The sequence below is a fragment of the Pongo pygmaeus genome, chromosome X, assembly GCF_028885625.2.
Source record: "Pongo pygmaeus isolate AG05252 chromosome X, NHGRI_mPonPyg2-v2.0_pri, whole genome shotgun sequence".
Lineage (NCBI taxonomy): Eukaryota > Metazoa > Chordata > Mammalia > Primates > Hominidae > Pongo > Pongo pygmaeus.
Window position 1 is genome coordinate 112,714,184 of NC_072396.2, and position 25,251 is coordinate 112,739,434.

General features: G+C 35.3%; 1 protein-coding gene across 2 annotated transcripts in view; it reads left to right on the forward strand.

Annotated features, from left to right (window-relative positions):
* COL4A5 (collagen type IV alpha 5 chain) overlaps positions 1-25,251 on the forward strand; it is a 261,882-nt gene that overhangs the window by 106,986 nt on the left and 129,645 nt on the right. For both annotated transcript variants that reach the window (XR_008497119.2, XM_054471834.2), the window contains exons 3-9: positions 10,611-10,700; positions 15,422-15,466; positions 20,188-20,232; positions 20,318-20,380; positions 22,973-23,026; positions 23,371-23,397; positions 25,136-25,216. Coding sequence is in view for 1 of the 2 variants with exons in the window: in XM_054471834.2 (XP_054327809.1) it covers positions 10,611-10,700; positions 15,422-15,466; positions 20,188-20,232; positions 20,318-20,380; positions 22,973-23,026; positions 23,371-23,397; positions 25,136-25,216 (405 nt within the window). In the remaining variant the exon portion in view is untranslated. The remainder of the gene's footprint in view (positions 1-10,610; positions 10,701-15,421; positions 15,467-20,187; positions 20,233-20,317; positions 20,381-22,972; positions 23,027-23,370; positions 23,398-25,135; positions 25,217-25,251) is intronic.

Below are 25,251 nucleotides of genomic sequence, written 5' to 3' on the forward strand. Positions count from 1 at the left end.
TCCCCATCTTTGTGGTTTTATCTACCTTTGGTCTTTGATGATGGTGACGTACACATAGGGTTTTGGTGTGGATGTCCTTTCTGTTTGTTAGTTTTCCTTCTAACAGTCAGGACCCTTAGCTGAAGGTCTGTTGGAGTTTGCTGGAGGTCCACTCCAGACCCTGTTTGCATGGGTATCAGCAGCAGAGGCTGCAGAAGAGTGAATATTGGTGAACAGCAAATGTTGCTGCCTGTTTGTTCCTCTGGAAGTTTCATCTCAGAGGGGTACCCGGCCGTGTGAGGTATCAGTCTGCTCCTACTGGGGGGTGCCTCCCAGTTAGGCTACTCGGGGGTCAGGGACCCACTTGAGGAGGCAGTCTGTCCGTTCTCAGATCTCAAGCTCCGTGCTGGGAGAACTGCTAATCTCTTCCAAGCTGTCAGATAGGGACATGTAAGTCTGCAGAGGTTTCTGCTGCTTTTTGTTCAGCTATGCCCTGCCCCCAGAGGTGGAGTCTACAGAGGCAGGCAGGCCTCCTTGAGGTGCGGTGGGCTCCACCCAGTTTTAGCTTCCAGGCCGCTTTGTTTATCTACTCAAGCCTCAGCAATGGCGGGCGCCCCTCCCCCAGCCTTGCTGCCACCTTGCAGTTTGATCTCAGAGTGCTTTGCTAGCAATGAGTGAGGCTCCGTGGGTTTAGGACCCTCCTAGCCAGGCGCGGGATATAATCTCCTGGTGTGCCGTTTGCTAAGACCATCGGAAAAGTGCAGTATTAGGGTGGGAGTGACCCGATTTTCCAGGTGCCATCTGTCCCCCCTTCCCTTGGCTAGGAAAGGGAATTCCCGACCCCTTGTGCTTCCTGGGTGAGGCGATGCCTCGCCCTGCTTCGGCTCACACTCAGTGTGCTGCACCCACTGTCCTGCACCCACCGTCTGACAATCCCCAGTGAGGTGAACCCGGCACCTCAGTTGGAAATGCAGAAATCACCTGTCTTGTGCATCGCTCACGCTGGGAGCTGTAGACTGGAGCTGCTCCTATTCGGCCATCTTGGAACCGCCCATTTTGGAAACTATTTTAAAAAGGAAAATTTATATTTGAAAAGCAGAATATAAGAAAAAACAATTCACCATATGGGTTTAACAATAGAATGGAGATGGCAGAAGAAATAGTCAGTAATCTTAAAGATAAATCAGAAGAAACAACTCAATCTGAAGAGCACTGAAGAAAAAATGAAAAAAAGAAAAAACAGAATAGGACCCCAGTGACCTCTGTGACAGTGTCAAATGGTCTAATACAAATATAAATGGAGTTCTCTAAGGACAAGAGAGAAAGAACAGGGAAGCAAAAAGAAAAATAAATTGTGGGGCACTAAGAATGGCAAGAATTCTCCACACTTGGTGAATAGTATAAATTTACGGATATAAGAAGTCCAGCAAACCTCAAGCAAAATAAAAACGAAGAAAACTATACCTAGGCCCATCATAATGAAACTACTGAAAAAATAGAGATTGAAAGAAAATCTTGAAAGAAGCTAGAGAAAAATTTACACCGTGTATAGTGGAAAAATTATACGAATGATGACAGACTTCTCATCAAAAAGATTGGATAATGTACAGCAATGTGAAAACATCATTAGAGAGCTAAAAAAAATTGCAAGCACAATTATTATATACAGTGAAAATATACTTCAAAAATAAAGGCAAATTTAAGACATTTTCTCATAATAAAAATAGGGAATTATTCATGAAGAGGCTTGCATTAAAATAAATATAAAGAAATTTCTTCAGGCTAAGGGGAAATCTCACTAGATGGATGTGTGAATTTATAGGAAGGAATGGAAAGTAATAGAAATGGTGTAAATGCGGGTAAATATAAGAGGATTGTATCTCTTTTCCTCTATTTATTTAACAGAAAGCACTGTTTCAAGTGTAACAACAGAGATTCAAAATACATGAAGCCAAAACTGACAGAATTAAAGGGAGAAATAGACAAATCCACAATCATGGTTGTGATTCTAACACTCCTATTTCAGTTGTTCTACTCTTAACAACTTAGGCTTTATTGACATAAAAAGAGCCCAACATCAAACAACTACAGAATATAATTTTTTTCAAGAGCCATGGAATTTTCACCAGTGTAGATTATGTGATAGGTCACAAAATGAGACCCTCTAAATACCAAAAGATTAAAAATATCAGTATATTCTCTTATTACAATGGAATGAGTAAGAAATAAATAATAATATTTGTAGAAAATTTCTACTATTTGGAATTTAGAAAGCACTGTTCTAAATAACTGCTGGACCAAGGAAGAAATCAAGGAAAATTAGAAAATGATTTTAGTTACATATTGTTGAAAACTGAAAATTTTGGAATGGGGTTAAAGCAAGGCATAGGCGGGAAATAGATTTAAATGTCTGTGTTAGAAAAGAAGAAAGATTTAACATTGGTGACCTACGTTTCTCACTTAAGAAGCTAGAAAAGGACAAGCAAATTAAATTTAAGAGAATGAGGGAAATAATAAAGACAAAAGTAGCAATATATTAACTAGAGAAAAAATAGAAAACACAGTCAAAAGTTGGTAATTGATAGCACAAAAGAAGATAAGAAAATAGAAAACACAAATTATCCATATCAGGAATGTTCCTACAATCATTAAAAGATCAATAAGGGACTATGATGAATCACTTTATAACAATAAATTTAACAGCTTAGGTGAAATGGACAAATTCCTTAAGAAACATACATTACCAAAAACAAAAATAAATAAATGCGTGAGTGAAAGAAAGAAGCAAAATATAAATTAGCCCTATATATACTAAGGAAGTTGAATTATCAACCCTTCCAACTTAGAATTCCTGTTCCAGAAGAGTTTACTGATGAATTCTATGAAACATTTTTGCAAGTGACAGTGTCAATCTTGCATAAATTTATTCAGAAAATAGAGGGATATTGAATGCCCTCCAATTAATTTTGTGAAGCAAGCAAAGCCCTGATACCAAAACCAAGCAATGACAAAATTACAGAAACAGAAAACCACAGACCAGTATCCGTTGTGAGCATAGATACAGAAATTCTTAAAATTTTAGCAAATCAGATCCAACAACATATAAAGTGGATGATAGGTTGTAACCAAGTGGGATTTATGCCAGGGAATCCATGTTTGGTTTAACATTTGAAAATGAAAAATTGTGATTCACTATATTAAGACCAAAACAAAATTTAGAGCATAAATATATAAACCCCCAATAATTATCTTAATAGATAACAAAGAATGCATTTAATGAAATTCAATATCCATTTCTAATAAAAATTACTCTTAGTAAACTAGGAGTAGAAGAGATTTCCTCAACCTTAAAGGGCATATGCCAAATCCCTAAAGCTAAAATTATACTCAATGGAGAAAGACTGAGTTCCTTTCTCCTAACTTCAGGAACATCTGCTCTCACCATTTCTATTCAACATTGCCAATACAGTAAGACAAGAAAAAGAAAAGAAAAAGTATCCGTATTGAAAAGGAAGAAATAATTTTTTTGGTTTTTTTTTGATGATGACATGATTTGTCAATGTAGAAAATGTTATGACATATGCTAAAATACTCTTAAAACTTATAAGTGAGTTTAGAAAGATCACAGAATAAACAAAACCAACAAACTAAGATCAGTAAATAAAAATCGGTTGTATGGGCAATGGGGAAATAATTCCCTATTCAATAAATGGTGCTGTGATAACTGACTAGCCATATGTAGAAGAATGAAATCAGACCCCTGCCTTTCACCATATACAAAAATTAACTCAAGATGGATTAAAGACTTACGTGTAAGACCTCAAACTATAAAAATCCTAGAAGAAAATGTAGGAAATACCATTCTAGACATTGGCCTTGGGAAATAATTTATGACTAAGTTCCCAAAAGCAATTTCAACAAAAACAAAAATTGACAAATGTGACCTAATTAAACTAAAGAGCTTCTGTATAGCAAAAGAAACTATCAACAGAGTAAACCGGCAGCCTACAGAATGTGCAAAAATATTTGCAAACTATGCATCCAACAAAGATCTAATATCCAGAATCTATAAGGAACTTAAACAATTCAGCAAGCAAATAAATAAATAAATAAATAAATAAATAAATAAATAAATAACCCCATTCAAAAATGGGCAAAGGACATGAACACATACTTCTCAAAAGAAGACATACATATGGGCAACAAATATGTGAAAAATTCTCAATGTCACTAATCATCAGAGAAATGCAAATTAAAGTCATAATGAGATACCATTGTCTCAGTTAAAATGGCTATTATTAAAAAGTTAGAATGGCTATTATTAAAAAGTTAAAAAATAACAGATGTTGGTGAGGTTGCAGAGAAAAGAGAATTCTTATCCATTGTTGGTGTAAATTTAAATTAGTTCACCCACTGTAGAAATCAGTTTGGAGATTCTTTAATCAGTTAAGCCACTGTAGAAAGCAGTTTGGAGATTTTTTAAAGAACAAACAGAATTTCCATTCAACCCAGCAATCTCAGTACTAGGTGTGTACCCAAAGTAAAAGCAATCATTCTACTGAAGAGACACATGCACTCATATGTTCATCACAGCACTATTCACAATAGCAAAGATGGAATCAACCTAGATGCCCATCAGTGGTGGACTAAAGAAAATGTGCTACATATACACCATGAAATACTATGCAGCCATAAAAAAGAATGAAATCATGTCCTTTGCAGCAGCATGGATACAACTGGAAGCCATTATCCTTAGCTAATTAACGCAGGAACAGAAAACCAAATACCACATGTTCTCACTAATAAGTGGGAGCTAAATATTGAGTACACATGGAAATAAATATGGCAGCAATAGGCACTGGGGACTACTAGTGGGGGAAGATGTTGGGGAGACTGTTGAAAAACTGCCTATCGGTACGACACTCACTACCTGGGTGATGGGATCCTTTGTACTCCAAACCTCAGTGGCATGCAATTTACCCATGTAACAAACCTGCACCTGTACCCCCGAACCTAAAAGTAGGTAAAAAATAAATGTTATACAAATGGAATCATAAAGTATGTACCTTTTTAAGACTGACTTTTGTCACTCTGCATAATTCCTTTGAGAAGCATCCAAGTTACTGCATGTATCAATAGTTATTTCCTTTTTATTGCTTAGTATTCCATGGTATGGATCCGCCAAAGTTTGCTTAACCATTCACCCATTAAAAGACATCTGCTTTTGTTTTTCTTTTCCAATTTGGGAATATTATGAATAAAGCTGTTACGAACATTTGAAAAAAAATCGGTCATATGTCCATAATCTAACAATGAAAAGTAGTAAATTGGAATCATAATAGTGCCATTTAAAATAACAACAAAAATTTGAGATACTTAGGAATAAATCAGACAAAAATGTGCAAGTCTCATACCCTGAAAACTACAAAAATATTGCCGTGAGAAATAAAAGAAGACCTGAATAAATGGAGATATATATCATATTCATGAATTGGAAGACTCAATATTGTTAAGTTGACAATTGGCCCCAATTTATCTATAGATTCAGTGCAACTCCAATCAAAATTCTTGTGGTTTTCTGGGGCTACAAATTTAACAAGCTGATCCTAAGATTTAGATGGAAATGCAAATACAGCTTTTATAAAAAACAATGTTGGAGGATTTACAGTACACAGTTGCAAGACTTATTATAAAACCACAGTAAACAAGATAGTGTGCTATTAGCCAAATGATAGACATATAGATGAATGGGACATAATAGAGACTCACAGGTAAATAGTGAATCTGTTTTTTGACAAAAATGCAAAGGCAGTGGAGAAAGTCTTTTCAATAAATAGTCCTGGAAGTGTTGCATATGTGTATGCACAAAAATGGCTCACACTTTATATAAAAGTTAATTCAAAATGCATCATAGACCTAGATATAAAATCTAAACCTTAAAGCCTTTAAGGAGGAAAAAAAAGGGAAAATCCTTGTGACTTTGGGTTAGGCAGATATTTCTTAGATCTGACATCAAAAACACGATCCACCAAAGAAAATACTGTTAAGTTGTATTTCCTCAAAAGTAATAACTTGTTCTCCTCTAAAAGTATTGTTAAAAGAATAAAAAGATAATCCACAGTCCAGGAAAAATAATATTTGCAAATTACATATCTGATAAAAGACTTGTATCCAGAATATATAAAGAACTCTAAAAATTTAATAATAAAACATACAGCTCCAAATAAAATTTAATTATAAACAAATTGGAAGAATATTTTGACACTTAATAAAAGCAGATATATAGATGGCAAATAGATACATGAAAAGATCCTCAACATTATTAATTAGGGAAATGCAAGAGAAAACCACCATGAGATGCCACCATAAACCTGTTAGAATATCTAATAAAAACTTTTAGCCAAAGCAAGTATAGATGAGAATGTGGAAGCAACTGGAACAATTATAGATTATTGGTATAAGTGGAAAATGATCTACACAGTTTGGCAATTTAGTAAAATGTTAAACATCTATTAAATGACCCTGTTGATTCCTAGGCATTTACTCATGAGACATCAAAGCATATGCCTATAAAAACTTGTACATGAAAATTCATAGTAGCTTCATTTGTAATAGCCAGAAACTGGAAAACAACTCAACTTCCCATCAACAGGTAAATGAATCAACACATTGCAGTATATCTCTACAATGGAATACTACTCAACAATAAAAGGTAAAGAACTATTGATATTCACCACAACAAGTTTGAATGTCTAAGTAATTATGCTGACTGAAAAGTCAGACAAAAAGAGTACATTCTTTATAATTCCATTTATATAAAATTCTAGAAAATGCAAATTAATCTACAGTGACAGAAAGCAGATCTCTAATAGCCTGGGGTAGGTAGGAGTAGGGAGATGGGTATAGGCATAAGGAAGACATGGGCACAAAAAAGCTTTTTTGGATGCAAAAAAGAGAACCAAATTGCCTATAATTGCATTACCTAATTAAATTATCATTTTCATTTGCTCATTAAGGGTCTTGCCTTGTCCATATGTTTACATAAATATGTTCATATAATGTCTGCATTTTTACAATATTATACTCTGAAATAATTTTAATCTCAATTATTATTATAGCAGTTTGTCCTATTTTGTATTTTTCCTATCCTCAGAGTTCTAATATTTTCCTGTTTAATTTTTTCTTCCTTGAGAAACTATTCTTAAAATGCTTTTTTATTTTAAAGTTGCATGATTATACAACTGTCTTATTGTCATTATAAAGTGCGCTTCCTGAAAATGGTAACACTTTTATGGATGCCTTTAACTCACAAGCTAGTCTACTTCTCAGTACATTAGATTTTTATTCTTCTTAGTGCTAGCTTAGGATATATAAACCAGCCAAAGGATCACTAAAAGTTATCCTTTGTATAATTTCCCCTAGCCCTAAATCTTACATGTTTTTAACTTTTGACAAAAGCGTATGCCATATTTTTTATTTAATCCATTAAGGAAGTTTATTCATTGAATGAGAATTTACTGAGTATTTGTTCTGTTGGGCACTAAGAATACAAAGTTGAAGAAGATATAATTGATTAGATGAAGTAGTAATTCGAGGGGAGTTAAAGTTATTACAAATTTCTGACTGGGGTAGTTGGGATGTGCTATTTCCTGGAATGGAGAAGACAGTAGAACATGAATTCAGTGTTGTTTATATCAAGTTTCTTCTTAGGAAAATGACACAATTTTTCCTTGTCCTGATTCTTCATATATAAAATGGAAATAATAATGTCTACCTCATATTATCATTGAGAGTATTAAATAAGATAAAACATGGAAAGAGTTTAGAGTAATTCTTTGGTGTATAGAAAACACTAAATACATGTTAGCTATTATTATTGTCATTGAGTTTTAGGTGCCTGTATGCATTCAAGTGAAGATGTTTCAGACAGTTGCCTATGAGAGCCTAGTTTTTTAGGAAAAAGAGTTGATATTTTAGATTCCCAGGTAAAGAGAGAGAAGGTCAAAAAAGGAATCCAGTGTAATACCAGTATTTAAAGGATAGGCAGAGGGAGAGAAATATTATTGCACAAAGGAAAATACGAATGATATTTTTATGCAAATATGGGCAGGCAGCATAAACCAGTTTTTTTTAAGTTTGACCTTTAGAAATAGCCATTTTCTGTTTGTGAGTGTTAGCAAATTACAGGAAAATCTACAGTAGTTGTAAGTATTAAACGAGTGCCTAACAACAGGCAGCAAAGAGTAGGCAACAACAAATGTCAACCTTCCCTACCATATGTATTAGAAATTAGGTGGAGGATCCCATCCCCACCACATCCTCGCTCAAGGCTTCTATAATTTCTACTTAGTAACCTTAGTACCTTTCAAAGGCTCTGGTATTGATCTTTGAATTCCTTTTGCTACTGTCTGATAGTTGCCCTTCTCTCTTCTTTACTATAGTATTGCTCACTCTGCTAGATAGGACCATGATATTATTTGACTGCAGTGCAAGGAGATTTCAGGATATATCATTTATAGGTATATGGTTTTATTAATATCAACAAAATTAAGGTTTTTAGCACCTCCACTTAAAATTTTTAGCTTATTCCTCTCTTATCTCTAGGCGAGATAGCAGTTTTGCTTCTGAGAAAATATGGCTTTCTTCAAGTACTATCCTCCAGTTTTGGCAGAGATATGCTCTAAATACCAGCTGAGATCCCAAAATGTACCTGTTTTCCTCTCATGAAAATCTACTGTAACTAAATTTTTTTTCCTTTGTGCTTTCTTTCTGACTGAAACTTGTAATCAGATTTCTACTACTAGCTCTGCCAGTAATAATTTGAGGGAATCTAGCTCTAAAAATTTTAAAACTTTTAATTTCTTCCTCTTGTTTTATTTCCTCAAAAACAATTGTGTTGAGGTTGATGAATACTAAATTATCATCATTTAATCACTAATTAAAACAACAAAGGGATATATGTCTAGAAAATAAGAAATGTAGTAATATGTCAGTAATAATTATTGTCAAAACTACAGGAATGTTGCCATCTATCATTAATTGACTAACATTAGCTTCATTAACTTTGAAATGAAAAGTGGAAACTGACCAGAAGTAGTCTTTTCAAAGTACTTATATTTATTATAGGATGTTTGTTGAATTATTCAGCACAAAATCATCTAAGCTTTTTAGACTAAATTTAGTACTTACAAAACACACACACACACACAGACACTTTCAGAGTAGAAATAAAAGTGTGCTGTACCTTAACCTCTAGAGATATGTGTCTTCAATGGCCCATTAGTCAGTCACCTAGTAGATATGGATGCTTTCTCTTTCTCACGTGCTGTCCAGGCTGTCACTGTGGGTAGAATCTGTTAAGAGGGTTCCCAGAATGAGGTCTGACCAGAGACAGCCTTCAAGCCTTAGGAAAGTAGAGGAACTACTTGTAATCCTGTAGTTGGGAGCACGTGCCATGAAGCTGTCCTTCGGGGTTCTTTTATATATATATATACATATATATATTTTTTTGTACTTTAAGTTCTAGGGTATATGTGCACAACGTGCAGGTTTGTTACATATGTACACATGTGCCATATTGGTATGCTGCACCCATTAACTCGTCATTTACATTAGGTATATCTCCTAATGCTATCCCTCCCCCCTCCCCCCACCCCACAACAGGCCCCGGTGTGTGATGTTCCCCTTCCTGTGTCCAAGTGTTCTCATTGTTCAATTCACACCTATGAGTGAGAACATGCAGTGTTTGGTTTTTTAAAGCTGGAAACCATCATTCTGAGCCTTCGGGGTTCTTAAACTTCATAGTGATGAATTATCTTTGTGTAACTGGATCCCCTAGTTTTGGAGTGTACACCCTTACTAGGATTGGCTATATGCAGATTAACTAACCGTAATGTGTTAATCTAAATAGCATTAGTACACATGCTGGCTCTGCTTCCCCACCTTTCTGGCTGTACAGATATTCACATCAGGCAACCCTACTGTAAAGGTGCTGATAAGATATGATGGGTCCTCACTGGTAGATAGGCAGTCTTCCTGTCCTGGTGATGATAAAGGCTGCTGTTAGAACTGAGACCTGAGTCACAATTCGAGTAATTATTCTGAGTAAAGGAATTAATGGTGGTGTTTTCTTTATACTTTTGTTTTCTACGGTGAATGTATATTCCTTTTTAGTATTAATTTTACAATTAGAAAAAGTAATAAAAGTTTTGATGTTTTGAAGGTTTTTTTTCTGGTTAATTTCAAGTCTGGGAGCTTCGCTGATGGTTTCCTTTTACCCTTCCCTGCTCCATACTTATTTAATGTAACCCTTACAGATCTGGTTTCCTGGATTTGCTATCTTCCCTGTTAAACTCTTGATGTCAGTATGTTTAAATCTCATTTCATCTCTGATATGCTTTTTACTTTTACAAGAAAGAAAGAGATTACCACATATGATATAATTTCCAGATGGTTTGTGTTTTCTCCCCCCACATCTTAACAGGTTTTCCCATGTTAGTAGATACTGTGAATTTACATAATTAAATTAAGTTAGTTTTGTCTAGATAGTCATGTGATCTTTTTGAATCTCAACCATGCCTGTGCTTGAAAATTCACAAATGACTTTACCTTTCATTCTCATTTAATTGCAGGGAGAGACAGGGTTTCCAGGTTTGGAAGGACATCGAGGATTGCCTGGATTTCCAGGTCCAGAAGGGCCTCCAGGGCCTCGGGGACAAAAGGTATGTATCATGTTGCCAACCAGTAATGCCAGATGAATTAAGTCATCTTAAATGTGGGACTAGGTGTCACATCAACTAAAAAGTTACTGAATTATAGCAAGAAACTAATATGTAAATGAAACAATGGAATGACGGGGAGTCTGTGCTTTATTGTATTTTGTTAAAAAACTAAATATTACTGCCATATTCAGATGCTTTTGGAAGATGCTGTTGATTGTATGTAGTTATTGGCTGCCTTCACAAAAATTGAGCTCTGTCAAGAGCTTAGCTGAGCTGGAGAGAGCTGAATTACCAGTTGTTAGAGTAGCTGATTAAGAGAAGAAGCCAAAATGAAAGTAACAGTCAAACCTTTACTCACTTACTGCAATATTATAAGCAGAAAGTTAAACTGGAGAAAGTGCTGACTCCCCCACTGTTCTATTTGTCCCCATGGTGCAGCATCAGCAAAGGTCAGATGGATCAGCACAGATGTTGGAAATCATTTGACTGCTGAGGGAGCTCAGAACGAAAAGCTCCTGCAGTTGTATGGACCCAGGGGCAGGGTGGGAGAAGGAGAAGAGCTAGGATGGAAATGTACTGAATCAGAGTGCAGAAAAAGTATTTTTATGGTTTCTTTCTCCTCCCATAAGAAGGTCTCCACCAAAAGAGGCCTTTAAATGCAGAAATGCAGTTGAGCACAGCCAGCCATGGGAGCCTGAATCTTTGACTGATACTTCAGAGATTGCAGTGCATTAGCTGTGCACCAAGTTTGCTCTGTGGAGGGTAGCTGTCTCTTATGAGGCCTACCAAGAGGACTTTGGTTGGACCCGAACAGTCATAGGTGTTTAGACAAGAGCCACATTCTCAATTCTATACCTTGATTTTTCAGGGCCTGAGTGAGAAACATAAGCTGCCCCATCATGGACCTAAATGGGTTGGACTTTGAAGGGCTCTGTCAAAAACAGGATAATGTCTGAGGCCACAGTAGATTATGATCATGATCAATCATATTCTAGGCATGATGAACAGGCCTGCTTGGAGAACTGAATGTAAGCATGAGCCCCAGCTATTGCCAAGCCAGTAATAGATGTCCCATAGCCCACTTGATCTACGTTAGAGAGCCAGGAGGCTTTTTTCTTAAGTCTTATGATGGATTGTTCTACTTTGCCAGTTTTCATTGATCTAGGTGCAATATGAGGTGCTGGCAATTCCAGAGACCCCTCACAGTTGGCCAGCAGGCAGTTAAGGGCTATATGGTTAGCTAACACTATGTGGGCCAAGAAATTGAGGCTAGTCTGTTTTGTTTCCAAAGCTGAAGTAGTATCATTAATGACCTCAGCAAGGGTCAAAGACAGGTTGCGGACAACCTTTTCTAATTGAGTGATGCTGACAGTGAGAAAAGTTGTGTGGAGTATTCCCATGAGTAGACAGTAGGTAATGCCGGCTGGCAATTCTCCTGAATAACCGGAGTCTATCTAGTTTTGGAGTTCTCATTTTGTTTTATGTAATGTTATATGCTTAATGGGAGGGACTGTTTTGAATATTTGAGTATCTCTTATCAATGTCCTATTATGTATGTTACATTGGTAGGAATGTTGAAAGCCTGATTTTTACAAAAGAAATAATACCCCAAGAAGAGTGCACACAGTTCTGGGAATGTAAGAGTCATTGGTTACCATGGAGATCAACCAGCCAGAAGTCCCTCCTGGTGAGCAGAGTACTTGAGTGGAATTGAAAAATTTGTGTAAGGTGGAGGCAGAAATAGAGAAATAAATTGCCACCACCATCGAGGCCAAAATGGCTCCAATGGCAGATCATATGTCCCTTTTCCCAGATGATTCAATTGCTTCCATATGGGACAGGAGTGAGTTGACATCCCAGCAGGTATTTTCTTCCTGTGGTATCAGAGTCAATTGTTGCAATCTATCAGGTCCAGTGTAATAAAGTTAGGGTACCTGAAGTACTAAAATGGACCATGTTTAGAGAAACGTCCATTCATAATATTCAGCAGCACAGCAATCAGATGTTTATCTGCAGGGTTCAGCGATAGGTGACATATCCATTAGTTTGTCAAAATCAGAATCTTGTGAACTACCCAGGACAGGCGATCAATGAATTTAGTAAGGTGGAAGTCACAAGGTTAGTCTGTAGGAGAAAGGGAAGAGAGGTTAGATCCCTACCCTCCAGCCCCATGGATCAGCCCCATGGATCAGCTCATGTATCTGGAGGTAGTCTCAACCTATCAGTTGTGGGGACTCTGTCCTTTGACTGCCATGTGGGCAGTCTGTCCTATACCATGAGCAAAAATAGCATCTCAATGTGCATATTAAGATATGGAATTGGAAGAGATAATAGTGGACTTAAGACTCAGAGAATTTTCTGGGTTTTTTTTTTAATGACTCTTTTGGCTGAGTGCCTTTTTCCATCTGTATTAGGTAGAATGGTGAATTGATATATGAAAGGGCTACTTCTCATCATTTGCCTGGAAAGGAAAACTGGCTTAAAACCCTTTTTCTTAATTTTATTATTTTATATGATGGTGGTACATCATGTTGTTAGAGTATTAAGGAAATCAAATGGATACTCACCAGGTAGTCTTTCCAATAAAGGGAGAAAATTAATTTAAATGCATGAATACTTTTTAACACTTAACTATAATCAGAGCTTAGATTTGGGGAGAATGTTGGTCATGATCTCTGGGAAGATAGCATTACATCAGGTAGTTTTGTTAGATTCAAGAGCAGAAGGGACCTGTGCTAAATTTCCCAAGTAGAACTTCAGTACTTAGAAAACAGCGGGACCCTAAATGTGTGCATACAATTTTGGTGGATGAGCTACTCAACTGAATTTCCTGTGTCTAATGGCACATCAAGAGCAAGAGCAACAGAATGATTCTTGTGCACCCAGGAGTAGCACAGAAGTATCAGAGATATCTGAAAGAATCAAGTGGATGGAATTGAGCAGTAACTTGGCAGCAATCCATGCATACTATTGGCATGGAACAACTCAATGAATACCAGCTTGGACTACACTGTCACACTCCTCAACATATTGGAGCTAGTTAAGTTCTCCAAAACTTAGACACGATCTTGTGAAAATGAGGTGGCAACTCCAATGGACTGAGATTAAACTTCAGCCATGTTATAGAAATAGGTGTTTTGGAAGAGAAATTAAGTTAAGCTACAGGAAAAGTTACATTTCTTGTATCTGAGTTTACTTGGGATTAGGGACTGAGTTTCTTGCACCCCATGCTTGCTGAGAGATGGCAGTTTTAATAAAGATTTGTATTAAATTAAAATAAGTTACCTAAATTAGAATTCCTTTGAAATAATTTAGTATTAACTAGGACTATTCTACAATAACATGATCATCTATAAAGGTGTGCTTGTATGCAGGTTAAGTTTAGAAAGCAGTCCAATCTTTTTTTGTGATTTCATTTCAATTATCTAAAAAGAGAGAAGGTAAACTGCTTTCTAAACTTTTAGGATTCTGAATTTGAAGCATTGTGTACTTCTGCGTCCAGTATGACTCCATGTTTCCCCAAATGGCTGAATTTGTACCTTTTATGTGATTGGGTATTCTGGTACATGTGTATGTTAACATATATACTAAGTCAAAAAACTTGTAGGATTATTCTTTAATATGCACACTCGCAATTTTCCAAAGGTTTTTTATTCTAAAAAATCAAATTTAGTTAATTTTGATAGGCAGTACGTTCATGTCACTCAAGAGGGTATACAATGAAAGATCTCCTTGTCACCTGTGTCCATTAGTCCCTGAGTTACCCACACACACTTTAACCACCTTTGTTTGTAAAATAGTAGCACATTAAACACACTGTTTTACCTTTGTTTTTAATTTAATATACATTGTAGACATCCTATTATCAATATATACAGAACCTCCTCATTTTGTATAACTGCATTGTATTTCATTGTATATATAAACCATAACTTAACATTGTATGTATAAACCATAAATTATTAAGCCAATCCCCTATTGATGATTTAGGTAGGTTTCAATTTTTTGCTATTAAAAGTTCCTTTTCCTTGGAGCAGAATTAGGTTTTTTAATTCTATTTTTTTTTAAAGAAAATAGTTAACGAAAACTCAGTGAGGTAAGACTAAATTCTCAGCAATGCGGTTGTGACTAGAAATGGGTACATATATTAACATACACACATGGGTAGGTTCTTTTGCATGGAACTGACAGCTAGAAAGGAAAGTCTATGGTTCTTTTTAAATTGTTCTTAAGCTCTGCCAATACAAAGTGCGTTATAAAACAAAGCAGAGGTTTGAAAACAGCAAATTCAAGAACAGCACATATTTGGGCTCAGAGATGATGCTCATTATACCAGCATGGCAAGCAGATTAACACAATATGGGAACTGCCCAGATTTTCAGCTCCTATTTTGTTTACGAATAAATTATTTGGGGAATGACTATATCAATATTTTATCTTTGTTTTCTTGTATGATTCATAATTAACTTTACAGGTATAGAGTTTCATTCATATGTCAGCGATTTCCTTCTCAGGAAATAAAGGCCTTTCTTATTTTGGGTCATACAATTTACCTCAGTGCTTTCAGTCTCAATAATAAATGATTCTTCCTTGGGTGTATAAGTTTTTCACTAACTTTCACAGATGTTTACAGTAGTTTAAATCTCCTATTTTATAATTGAAAATGAGTTATTTGAGGACTTTTTTGAAGGAAAAAAAACTAAAAATATTGCATTTTTCAGGGTGATGATGGAATTCCAGGGCCACCAGGACCAAAAGGAATCAGAGTAAGTAGTATTTTCTCTATATCAAATACTTTGTTGGTGGAAACAGACAAAGAACAAATGAAGTATTATGAGACAATTGGAAAAGACCCATATTAAAAGCCAAGAAGATAAATACAGTCTTCAAAAAGTTAAATTTAAGAGTTGGTATATGTCTATAACTAGCCCTTCTTTAGTATTTTGATAGCTATTATATATATTTATATATATATGTCTATTTAATATAAAAGGATTTTAAAGTAGCTTATGGTTGAGAATTATGAAAGTCCTAAATTCTAAAGTTTGTCATTTAATTAAAAATCTGTATCATGTAGTTGGTTTAAACCAGAACTTCCTAACCAGTGTGATTATCTCAGCCTAGGTCCAGAAGGCTGGTTACCTCAGGCTGTGTATCCTCCTAGTGTACCATGTATAAACATTATCATTTTTTTGTGTATCTAGAAGAGAATAAGTTTAGTTTAAACCACTGTATTAGAGAATAACTGTTTTGGAATACTGCATTTCTTCAAATCTAACGTGCATGGCTTTTCAAGTCTTGAGGCTCTGAAAAGTAAGGATGCATCTCAAAATTGAAATGTACATTTAGTATAATTTTTTCTCAAAAGCTTTTAAGTTGACATACGTCTTACAGTGTATTTTACAACTGAGAGGAAACTGTAGTTTAAAAAATAGTACTGGCTTTTTAAAAATCACATTTAGCTTTCTGACCCTCAGTTTCTTCATTTGTTAAGTTAGAGAGCTAAACAGAACAATCTCCAAGGTCCCTTTTAGCTCTGAAATACTGTGTTCATAGATTGATGAAGCTCTCTAATTTGAAAATAAAATATATAGTTGGTGACATAGCATGTTTACGTGTGTGACAAAGATAACCATTTGATCATCAGAAATTTAGTAGATGCATAATTTTACAAACATTAAAAACATTCTGTTTGCTATATACTTCTTAACATCATGTAGCTTGCCTTATGTGCATCTTATGACTGATATGGATAGGGTACTGGAAAAGCAGGGAAGAAACTCAAAACCCTTAGTTTATTTCAGCAGACATAATTCTTTATTTTTCTGTTAAAAATTGATATCAATATACTATTAAAGCTCTTTATAATAATAAAAAATAATTTTTAATATCCCTATAGTTAACATTAACTATATTCTGTATTCTAAGCACTATTGAGACTAAAAAGAATCGGCTAGTTTCTCAGTTCCCATTGCAGGTGTTTGAGATTGCTTGGAAACTCCATGTCCCTCAACTAGAACTCCAAGAGTGCTTGGGAATAGGTGGCCTGATAGTTTCTGCATCCTCAGGTGTCAGCTCACAGGCAATTCTTGACACGCAGAATTTTGAAGACATTATTGTGGAAACTGATAAACGTATACAAATGTACAGAGCATATAGTATAATGAACCCCCATGAACCCATCACCGAGCTTCAAAAATGAACAACATTTTGATAGTTTCGTTTAACATATACCTTACCACTTTATTTTTTGGAATATTTTAAAGTAAATCCCTCACATCATTCATTCTACCAATGAAAACTTCAGCATGTCCCTCTAACTAACAACCACGTAACAACTAAACCATCATCATACCTTTAAACATTAGGAATAGTTTTTCAATACTCTGACGCTCAGTCCACATTGAGTTTTCCTCAGTTGTCTGAAAGATGTCCTTTTACAATGGTTTATTCAATTTACAACCCAAGCAAGTTCCACGTATTGCTTTGGGTTGCTGTTTATTAAGCTTGTTTTATTATGCCATCGGAAAAACTGGGTCATTGTACTGCATTCCACATTCTGGATTTGGCTGATTTGTTTCCTCATGATGTCATTTAAATTGTTCCTCTGTCCCCCATATTTCTTGCAAATTTCAGGTTGCCTTGGAAGAGGCACTAAAGAACTTTCTGGGAGTACAGAACTGTACACTTAAGATTAGTATATTTTGCTGTGCATAAATCATACTGCAATAACATTAAAGAAAATAGGAAAAAGTATACTTTATAGGTAGTGTTGTGAACTTAACTATTGAATAACATTATGCAGCATGAATATGAGGCTATTCTTTTTTTTTTTTTTTGATGTTAGGTTTGATCAGTAGTCTCAGATAACATTAGCCTGATTCTGCCATCAAAAATTTCCCTGTCAACTTTGACTAATGATTTGGCACCCATGGATGGTCATTATTTTGCTCAGACTTGCAAGATGCTGATTTTTAAAATTCTATTAATCATTCATTTATTAGCTGGAATTCTAATGGGACAATGAGTTGCTACACCAGAAACTTCAAGTGGTCATCAAGGAAAGTTCTTCAACTTTTTTTTTTTTTTCATTATATCCACATGGAATTTTTGTGTTTCAATCAATTGTAGTCATTTTTTTGAAGGCCAATTTGTCCCGTCTTTTGCCTGTGAAAGCCTTTTAAAGTTGACTCCTGTCCTGTGCTCTTTTCAGAAAACTCCATTGATCTTTGATAACTTCTTCCTTTTTGACACAACAAGCTCTTTCAGGCTCATCCTTGGCATTTCCCCTTTAGATCTGAAATGGGCCATGTCTCTAATTCCAGGTTCTTTTTAGTGAAAAATGTGATTTAGATACCACAGCCTGAATGTTGGGGTTTTTTGTTTTGTTTTGTTTTTTTGTTTTTTCTTTTTTTTCTTTTTTGGAGACGGAGTCTCACTCTGTCGCCCAGGCTGGAGTGCGGTGGCACGATCTTGGCTCACTGCAAGCTCCGCCTCCCGGGTTCACGCCATTCTCCTGCCTTAGCCTCCCAAGTAGCTGGGGCTACAGGCGTCCACCACAACGCCCGGCTAATTTTTTGTGATTTTTATTAGAGACGGGGTTTCACTGTGTTAACCAGGATGGTCTGGATCTCCTGACCTCGTGATCCACCCGCCTCAGCCTCCCAAAGTGAGCGGTTTTTATTGCTACTCGATTTGTCACTGTTTCAATGTCTTCTCAGTGGAAATATGTATTTTTAAGAGAAAAATTAACATGAGTTCATATTATTGCTTCCAATTGCAATTTAAAATTAAGAAAGGTTTTGTATACTTATTACCTCTTCCCTTCATCTCTCTCTCTATTGAGGTGAAAATGTTCATTCCTAATAACATAAATGTAATTTCTTATTTGCTTTTTCCTACAATATGCCTATTTCCTACAATATGCTTCAAAATAACACTGTATAACTTAACAAAATAAGAATTTACATTTTAATAGTGATAAAAGGATAATAGGATTCTTGAAAACCATTAATTATTTCTTTGTTGAGTTTTCCCCCTTTGAATTGACCAGTTTTGCTAAAGAATTAGAGTTAAGATACCATGTTTGATGAAAGGCACTTAAAGTAATTCTTTTCTCTGTATGGTTTTGTCAACAACTTGAAACATACGTACACTGGATCCAATTTATTTTTCATTTTTAATGATTTCCTTTTTTACCTTTTTTAAAATTTTAAATTATTTAAAACATCTATGTGGTTTTATAAGACAAGGTGTAGTCAGAGATGCTTCTCTTTCATTCTTGCCATTTCCCTAGTGTTTTAATCTTCCTCTGAGAGGTAATCATTAGTTTTTACATAGTAATCATAGTTTTACATTATGTGAATGTGCCATAATTTATTTAGTCATGTTCCTATTGGTGGTCATTTGAGTTGTGTTATTAGTCTGTTCTCACACTGCTTATAAAGACACACCCAAGACTAGGTAATTTATAAAGGAAAGGGGTTTAAGGGAGTCACAGTTCCACGTGGCTCCGGAGGCCTCACAATCATGGCAGAAGATGAAGGAAGAGCAAAGGGACATCATATATGGCAGCAGGCAAGAGAAAATGAGAGCCAAGCGAAAGGGGAAACACCTTATAAAACCATTAGATTTCGTGAGACTTACTATCACAAGAACAGTATGGCGGAAACTACCCCCATGATTCAATTATCTCCCACCGGGTCCCTCCCATAACACGTGGGAATTATGGGAGCTACAATTCAAGATAAGATTTGGGTGAGGACACAGCCAAACCATATCAAGTTGTTTCTAATTTTAGCTATAACTGGTTACATGGTTGTTTCTAAACTTTATCTATAATAATGCTGCAATTGTTAACTTTGTTTCTCATATTTTGTTTCACAATTTCTAGGGTATCTTCAGGATAGATTCTTAGAAGTGAAATGCTAGGTCAAAGGGCAAATGCATGGGTAATTTTGCTAGATATTTCCAAATTGCCCTCCGTAGAGTTTGAATCTTCATTAGCAGTATATGAGAATACTTTTTCATCATAGCCTCACCTACAGAGAATATTGTCAAACTTGTATTTTTGCCAATCATGACAGAGAAATTTAAGAATTTTGGGGGTGATCACTATTAATGTCTTCAGTGGCAATATATTTGCCACTCCCCATCCCCTGCTGAATTAATTTTTCATCACACACCTGGGAGATCTTTATCCATTAGAAGAGACGTTTCATCCACGAATTTGCCGGCTCCTAATAAGTGCAATGAAGACAATGCTTCCTCAAATTGAAGTTTCTTTTATAGTTTTCAATAAAAGAGACTTTTAAACACATGTAAGAGATTTTTCTCTAATGTTTCAAAGAACAATGAGTAGTAATAAATAGTGAGACACAATTTTTCCAAATCTATTCTAAAATAATTTTCATAATATCCTTAGGTAGGATATTATTTTATTTTTATTGGTTGTCATTTAGTTTAAGGATTTTATTTCTTCTTATAGGGTCCTCCTGGGCTTCCTGGATTTCCAGGGACACCAGGTCTTCCTGTAAGTAGCATTTCACCTTTTATTTTGAAATCTCTTGAAAAGTAATCTAAGACATATTATACATGTGTTATGTCGCTTTTCAAAGGGAATGCCAGGCCATGATGGGGCCCCAGGACCTCAAGGTATTCCCGGATGCAATGGAACCAAGGTGAGATCCATCCATTTAATCTTAGGTAGTATACTTGACAATAATTAACTTAAAAACCTAAAGAAATCAATATGAAGAATGTAGAAGAAGGGATATAGTGGCTTCAGGTCTTGGCTATTACATAAAGTATGCTCTGACTACAATTTTCTATATATTGAACTATCAATAATTTCATTAAACATGTATAATTAGCTGGGATATTGCATTGGGTTGAAGATTACTTACCAAACCCTTTTTTGACTTTAGCATAAAGTAGGATGAGAATTAAAACGAAATTAGGATATATATGTTTCAAATATTATATCAGTTGTTGAAAGTAATACTTCTGAATGTCATTCATTTGCTTTGCCGTTATTAAAAAACTAGGTACAATTTATGTTTTCAAATATTTCGTGTTTTTAAGATTTTTTAACATGCCGAATAACTTCCTTAAGAAAAATCTTAAAAAATTATATATAATACAGCACATCCGTTTTTACTATAAACTGTCAGTATGAAACCTGAAACTTCTTCATCAGCAAAGATGATACATTTAACAATTGTAAATAACCCTAACTTTAGATATAGCAAACATTTTTTTTTCTGATCCAATGTTTCTTCTCTTTAGTCAACTGTTGGATTGAATATAAAGTAATAGATAGCAAGAAAAAATGAGGAAAATTTGCTCTGCTTGTAAGCTTACATATTATAGCCAATTCTTATTCCCTCCCCTTTCTCCTTTTCCTTTAGGTTAATGCAACATATTGTTATTCTCTGTATTTTCTTTTGATATTTTCTGTTTTTCACATAATATTCTGTAAAACTATTCATAAAATACCTTAGATCCTTCTTTCTTTCTTTCTTTGTTTTTGTTTGTTTTTTGTTTTTTGTTTTTTTGAGACAGAGTCTTGCTCTGTTGCCCATGCTGGAGTGCAATGTCACGATCTCGGCTCACTGCAACCTCTGCTTCCAGGGTTCAAGTGATTCTCCTGCCTCAGCCTCCTGAGCAGCTGGGATTACAGGCACGTGCCACAATTCCCAGCTAATTTTTTTGTATTTTTAGTAGAGATGGGGTTTCACCATGTTGGTCAGGCTGGTCTAGAATTCCTGACCTCTTGATCCGCCTGCCTTGGCCTCTCAAAGTGCTGGGATTACAGATGTGAGCCACCGCGCCCGGCCAGATCTTTCTAATTAATGGCATATGTCAGATTTTATATAGGGCATATTTTAAAAATAACTTGAACAACTATTTTGCATTACAATGGCCATATTTTGTGATAATTACTGTACTATATACTTGAGGCAGTACAGTTCTTTTCATCTCCAATATTTCTTCAGGTCAATGTAACCCTTGTCAATAATAATAATTTTTAAAAAAAATTTTGGATTCATGAGGACTAATCGTGTTCTTCATTTTAGCTAGGGCAACCTTAAAGTGATAAGACCAATGTGGAGTTAGTTTGCCTGATACATTTCATGTTAAATTGGACTAAATTTTTGTGCCTCTTCCGGTTATTTGTTTATTTTTATTTACTTATTTATTTTTGCCAGTGTGCTTTAAGAAACAAACAGACCACTAACCAAAGTTTCAAATTTGAAGGGCCAGTGTATCTATAATCAGTACAGTGTGCTATATGATTAAAGGGAGCATTGATTAACTTGTGTTTCAGGCTTCCAATTATGTGAGTAACAAATTTTAAACAAATTAAATTGATTTATTATGCATATTTTTTAAGTCTGAATGCTTTTCTTATATTTCTTACTATGTAAGTAAAAGAATGAACTTTAAAGTTGGAGCCACAATGTATAGGTTTTTTTCTTTTTCTGTCTTTTAAACTTGATGTCTAGGCCACTTCCTTTCTCTCAGGACCTACTTTTTCCATGTGTAACAAGGTGGAGAGAAGGGTATTGGACTCACAAAGACACACAACAGTAGTAATTTTATTCTTTCAAACCTTCTGATGAAGTTGTTTCTAGGATTACCGTGGCATACAGGTATTTGAAAGGAGGTTGCTTTGGTGTTCTTCTACAGCAATTTCAGCTTTTGTTTTCTAAACCAAGTGTCCATATTAGTACTTTACAATAGTGAGTGAGAAAAGCTGGATGCCTAGAAAACATAATGACCTGCAATTGCTAGAACTACTGCTATTATTGTCCTCTTGGTGATATTAATGGCCTTCTTTCTTACCATCTTTTCCCCTTTACAAAAATAATTTGAAATAGTTTACAATAAAAGAAAAATGCAATAGAGCAGTTAAAATAAGAATCCATATAACACATGGGCAGGAAATTGGGGCAGATCATTAACTATTAAATATGATGAAAGAATTTGCGGCATGATTGTCTCAAAATGTCTTTGTTGGAAGAAAAGAACTGAGGTAGATGATTTTTTTGCTTTACTTCTGATTGGGATAGATGAATTGGGATAAAAGTTGAATTGATATGGGTAGTTGATATTGAAGTAATTGGAAAGTGAAGACTAATGAACTTTTTGGCAATCTGGCATGTTTCAAAATGGCTTTTACAGAAATCTTTTCAAGAAGTCATATCTTGATGTTATAGTTATTCTTTGTTTCTTGTTCCTCCATGCTCTTTATTTTTAACTCCTTCTAGGGAGAACGTGGATTTCCAGGCAGTCCCGGTTTTCCTGGTTTACAGGGTCCTCCAGTAAGTTATAAAATTTGGGATTATGATGAACACAGGAATTAACAAAAGAAGCAGAAATGTAGTGAGAGAGCCCAATGCATTCATGTGGAACAAAGTAATACATTTTAAAGTAATAAACTAGAGGAAAATGTTTCAAAAAGAAGTTGGTAATATAGTTTTCTCCTGGGCAAAAGCAAGGATTTTGTATGTATACAAATGTCACCTCTAAGTATCCTAAGGTATAGCCTATTCAGAAATGACGCTACAGCAGTCTACTCATTTTATACTCTATTTAGAAAGCATTCTGTAATTGGCTTGTTTCTCTCTCATACATATAAAATAATCCTTTTTCTTTTTAATAATAGGGACCCCCTGGTATCCCAGGTATGAAGGTAAGCATCTCATCCTGGGGAACGAAGGTTTTGAATAAAATATTAGGAAAGCCAGCAACTTCAGTAGGATAATGACTCAAACTTCTGTCTTAAAATTGATGTTTCTAGAAGTTGTGCAGGTGTAAACTTACAAGCTCTCCTTAAGTAGTCTCCTGTGTTCCCATGGCTTTAAGTACCTTGTATGTGCTGATACACTTGAAAATGTGTATATCAGACTTGAGTTTCTTTGCTGACACTTTAAGTCTTCATCTTCTTACACTTTGATACAGTTAACCACCTACTCTCTGTAGAATTACTTTTTTCCCTGGCTTCTGTGACACTATCCTTTCCTGATTTTTCTTCTACACCTCTGGTTAATCTGCAGTCTTCTATGTAAGGTCATTATTTTATGTCCATCAAGCATCAGGTCACAGTCTGTACTCCTCCTTCCCTGCAATGCCCAGAAATATTACTAATGCCCATATTATTGAATACTATCTAGTTACTAAATACCAAATCAGACTTTTCTTCTGAGTTAGCTACGTGTATTCATCAGCCTTTCTGACATCTCCACATGTTCCAAGTTAATCCACCCACAAAATAAACCCGCTCCTCCCTGTGGCTCCTCATATCTCAAATTTGCATCTCTATATGTTATGTACACTTTTACATGATCTCAAAACCTGGGAGTTAATATTTATATCTTCCATTCCTTCACACACCTCCTCATTCAATTCCATCACTAAACACTAAGTGTGCCTGTAAAAGGCACCTTAAATTCATCCACTTTTCTTCATTTCCACTGTTACCACGTTAATCATAATGTCTCATCTGGATTACTGCAATAACCTCTTATCTAGTCTCTAGTCTCTTTTTTTCACCACTACTCCACCCTTACCTCCCCTCCTGTTTTATTCTTTACAAAGCAACGAAGAATGACATTTAAAAAGTGTTAATTGATAATTTAATCTGCTTATAAACCTTCAAGGGCTTTCTACTGTGTATCTAAGGTAAAGTCCACAGTTTGTTTGTAAGAACTGCATGCTCTGGTCCTTGCCTACATTGACAGCCTTATCTTAAACCACTAAACTTATCCCTTAGCTCACTGACCACATCAGTCTGCATTTAGTTATTGGGATGTGCCAAATGTTTTGCTTTTAGGGTCTTTTGTATATATGGTTTACTTTGCCTAATATTCTTCCTCCTATCTTTGCCTGGATGACTCCTTATTATCCTTCAGGTCTTAACCTGAATGTTACCTTCACAGATTGCCCTTCTTTGACTACCCAAACTAATTTTCTCCACTAGTTTTTTTTTTCAATTATTGTACCATGTTATTTTTCTTCATAGCCGTTAATATTCACAGCCCTTGATATTGTCATCTTATATTTTTACATATTAGGGTCTGTATTTTCCCATTATATTGTTAGCTTTATGAGAACAGAGGCCTTGTTTATCTTCTCCATTACTGATTACCCAGAACCTACCACAATTGTTGGCAAATACTTAATATTTACTACATATCTTTTAATAAGTAACTGAAGGTACTACACTCTTAATAAATCTACTGTTCTTCAGTGTACTCTGGCCACTTCCTTATTTTCCTTTAAAAGGTAAACTTATCATTTTTATTACTGAGATGGCCTAATCTTTTAGTACATCTCTGTTACAAATTGAATCTTTAGATCATTTTTCTGGTTTTGCTGGTTTTCATGTATAATAACTGTGTCTTAGAACTTCCATTGATGGCTTCTTTTAGGGTGAACCAGGTAGTATAATTATGTCATCACTGCCAGGACCAAAGGGTAATCCAGGATATCCAGGTCCTCCTGGAATACAAGTAAGTATCCAGTGATTTTCTTTTTTTGCTATATT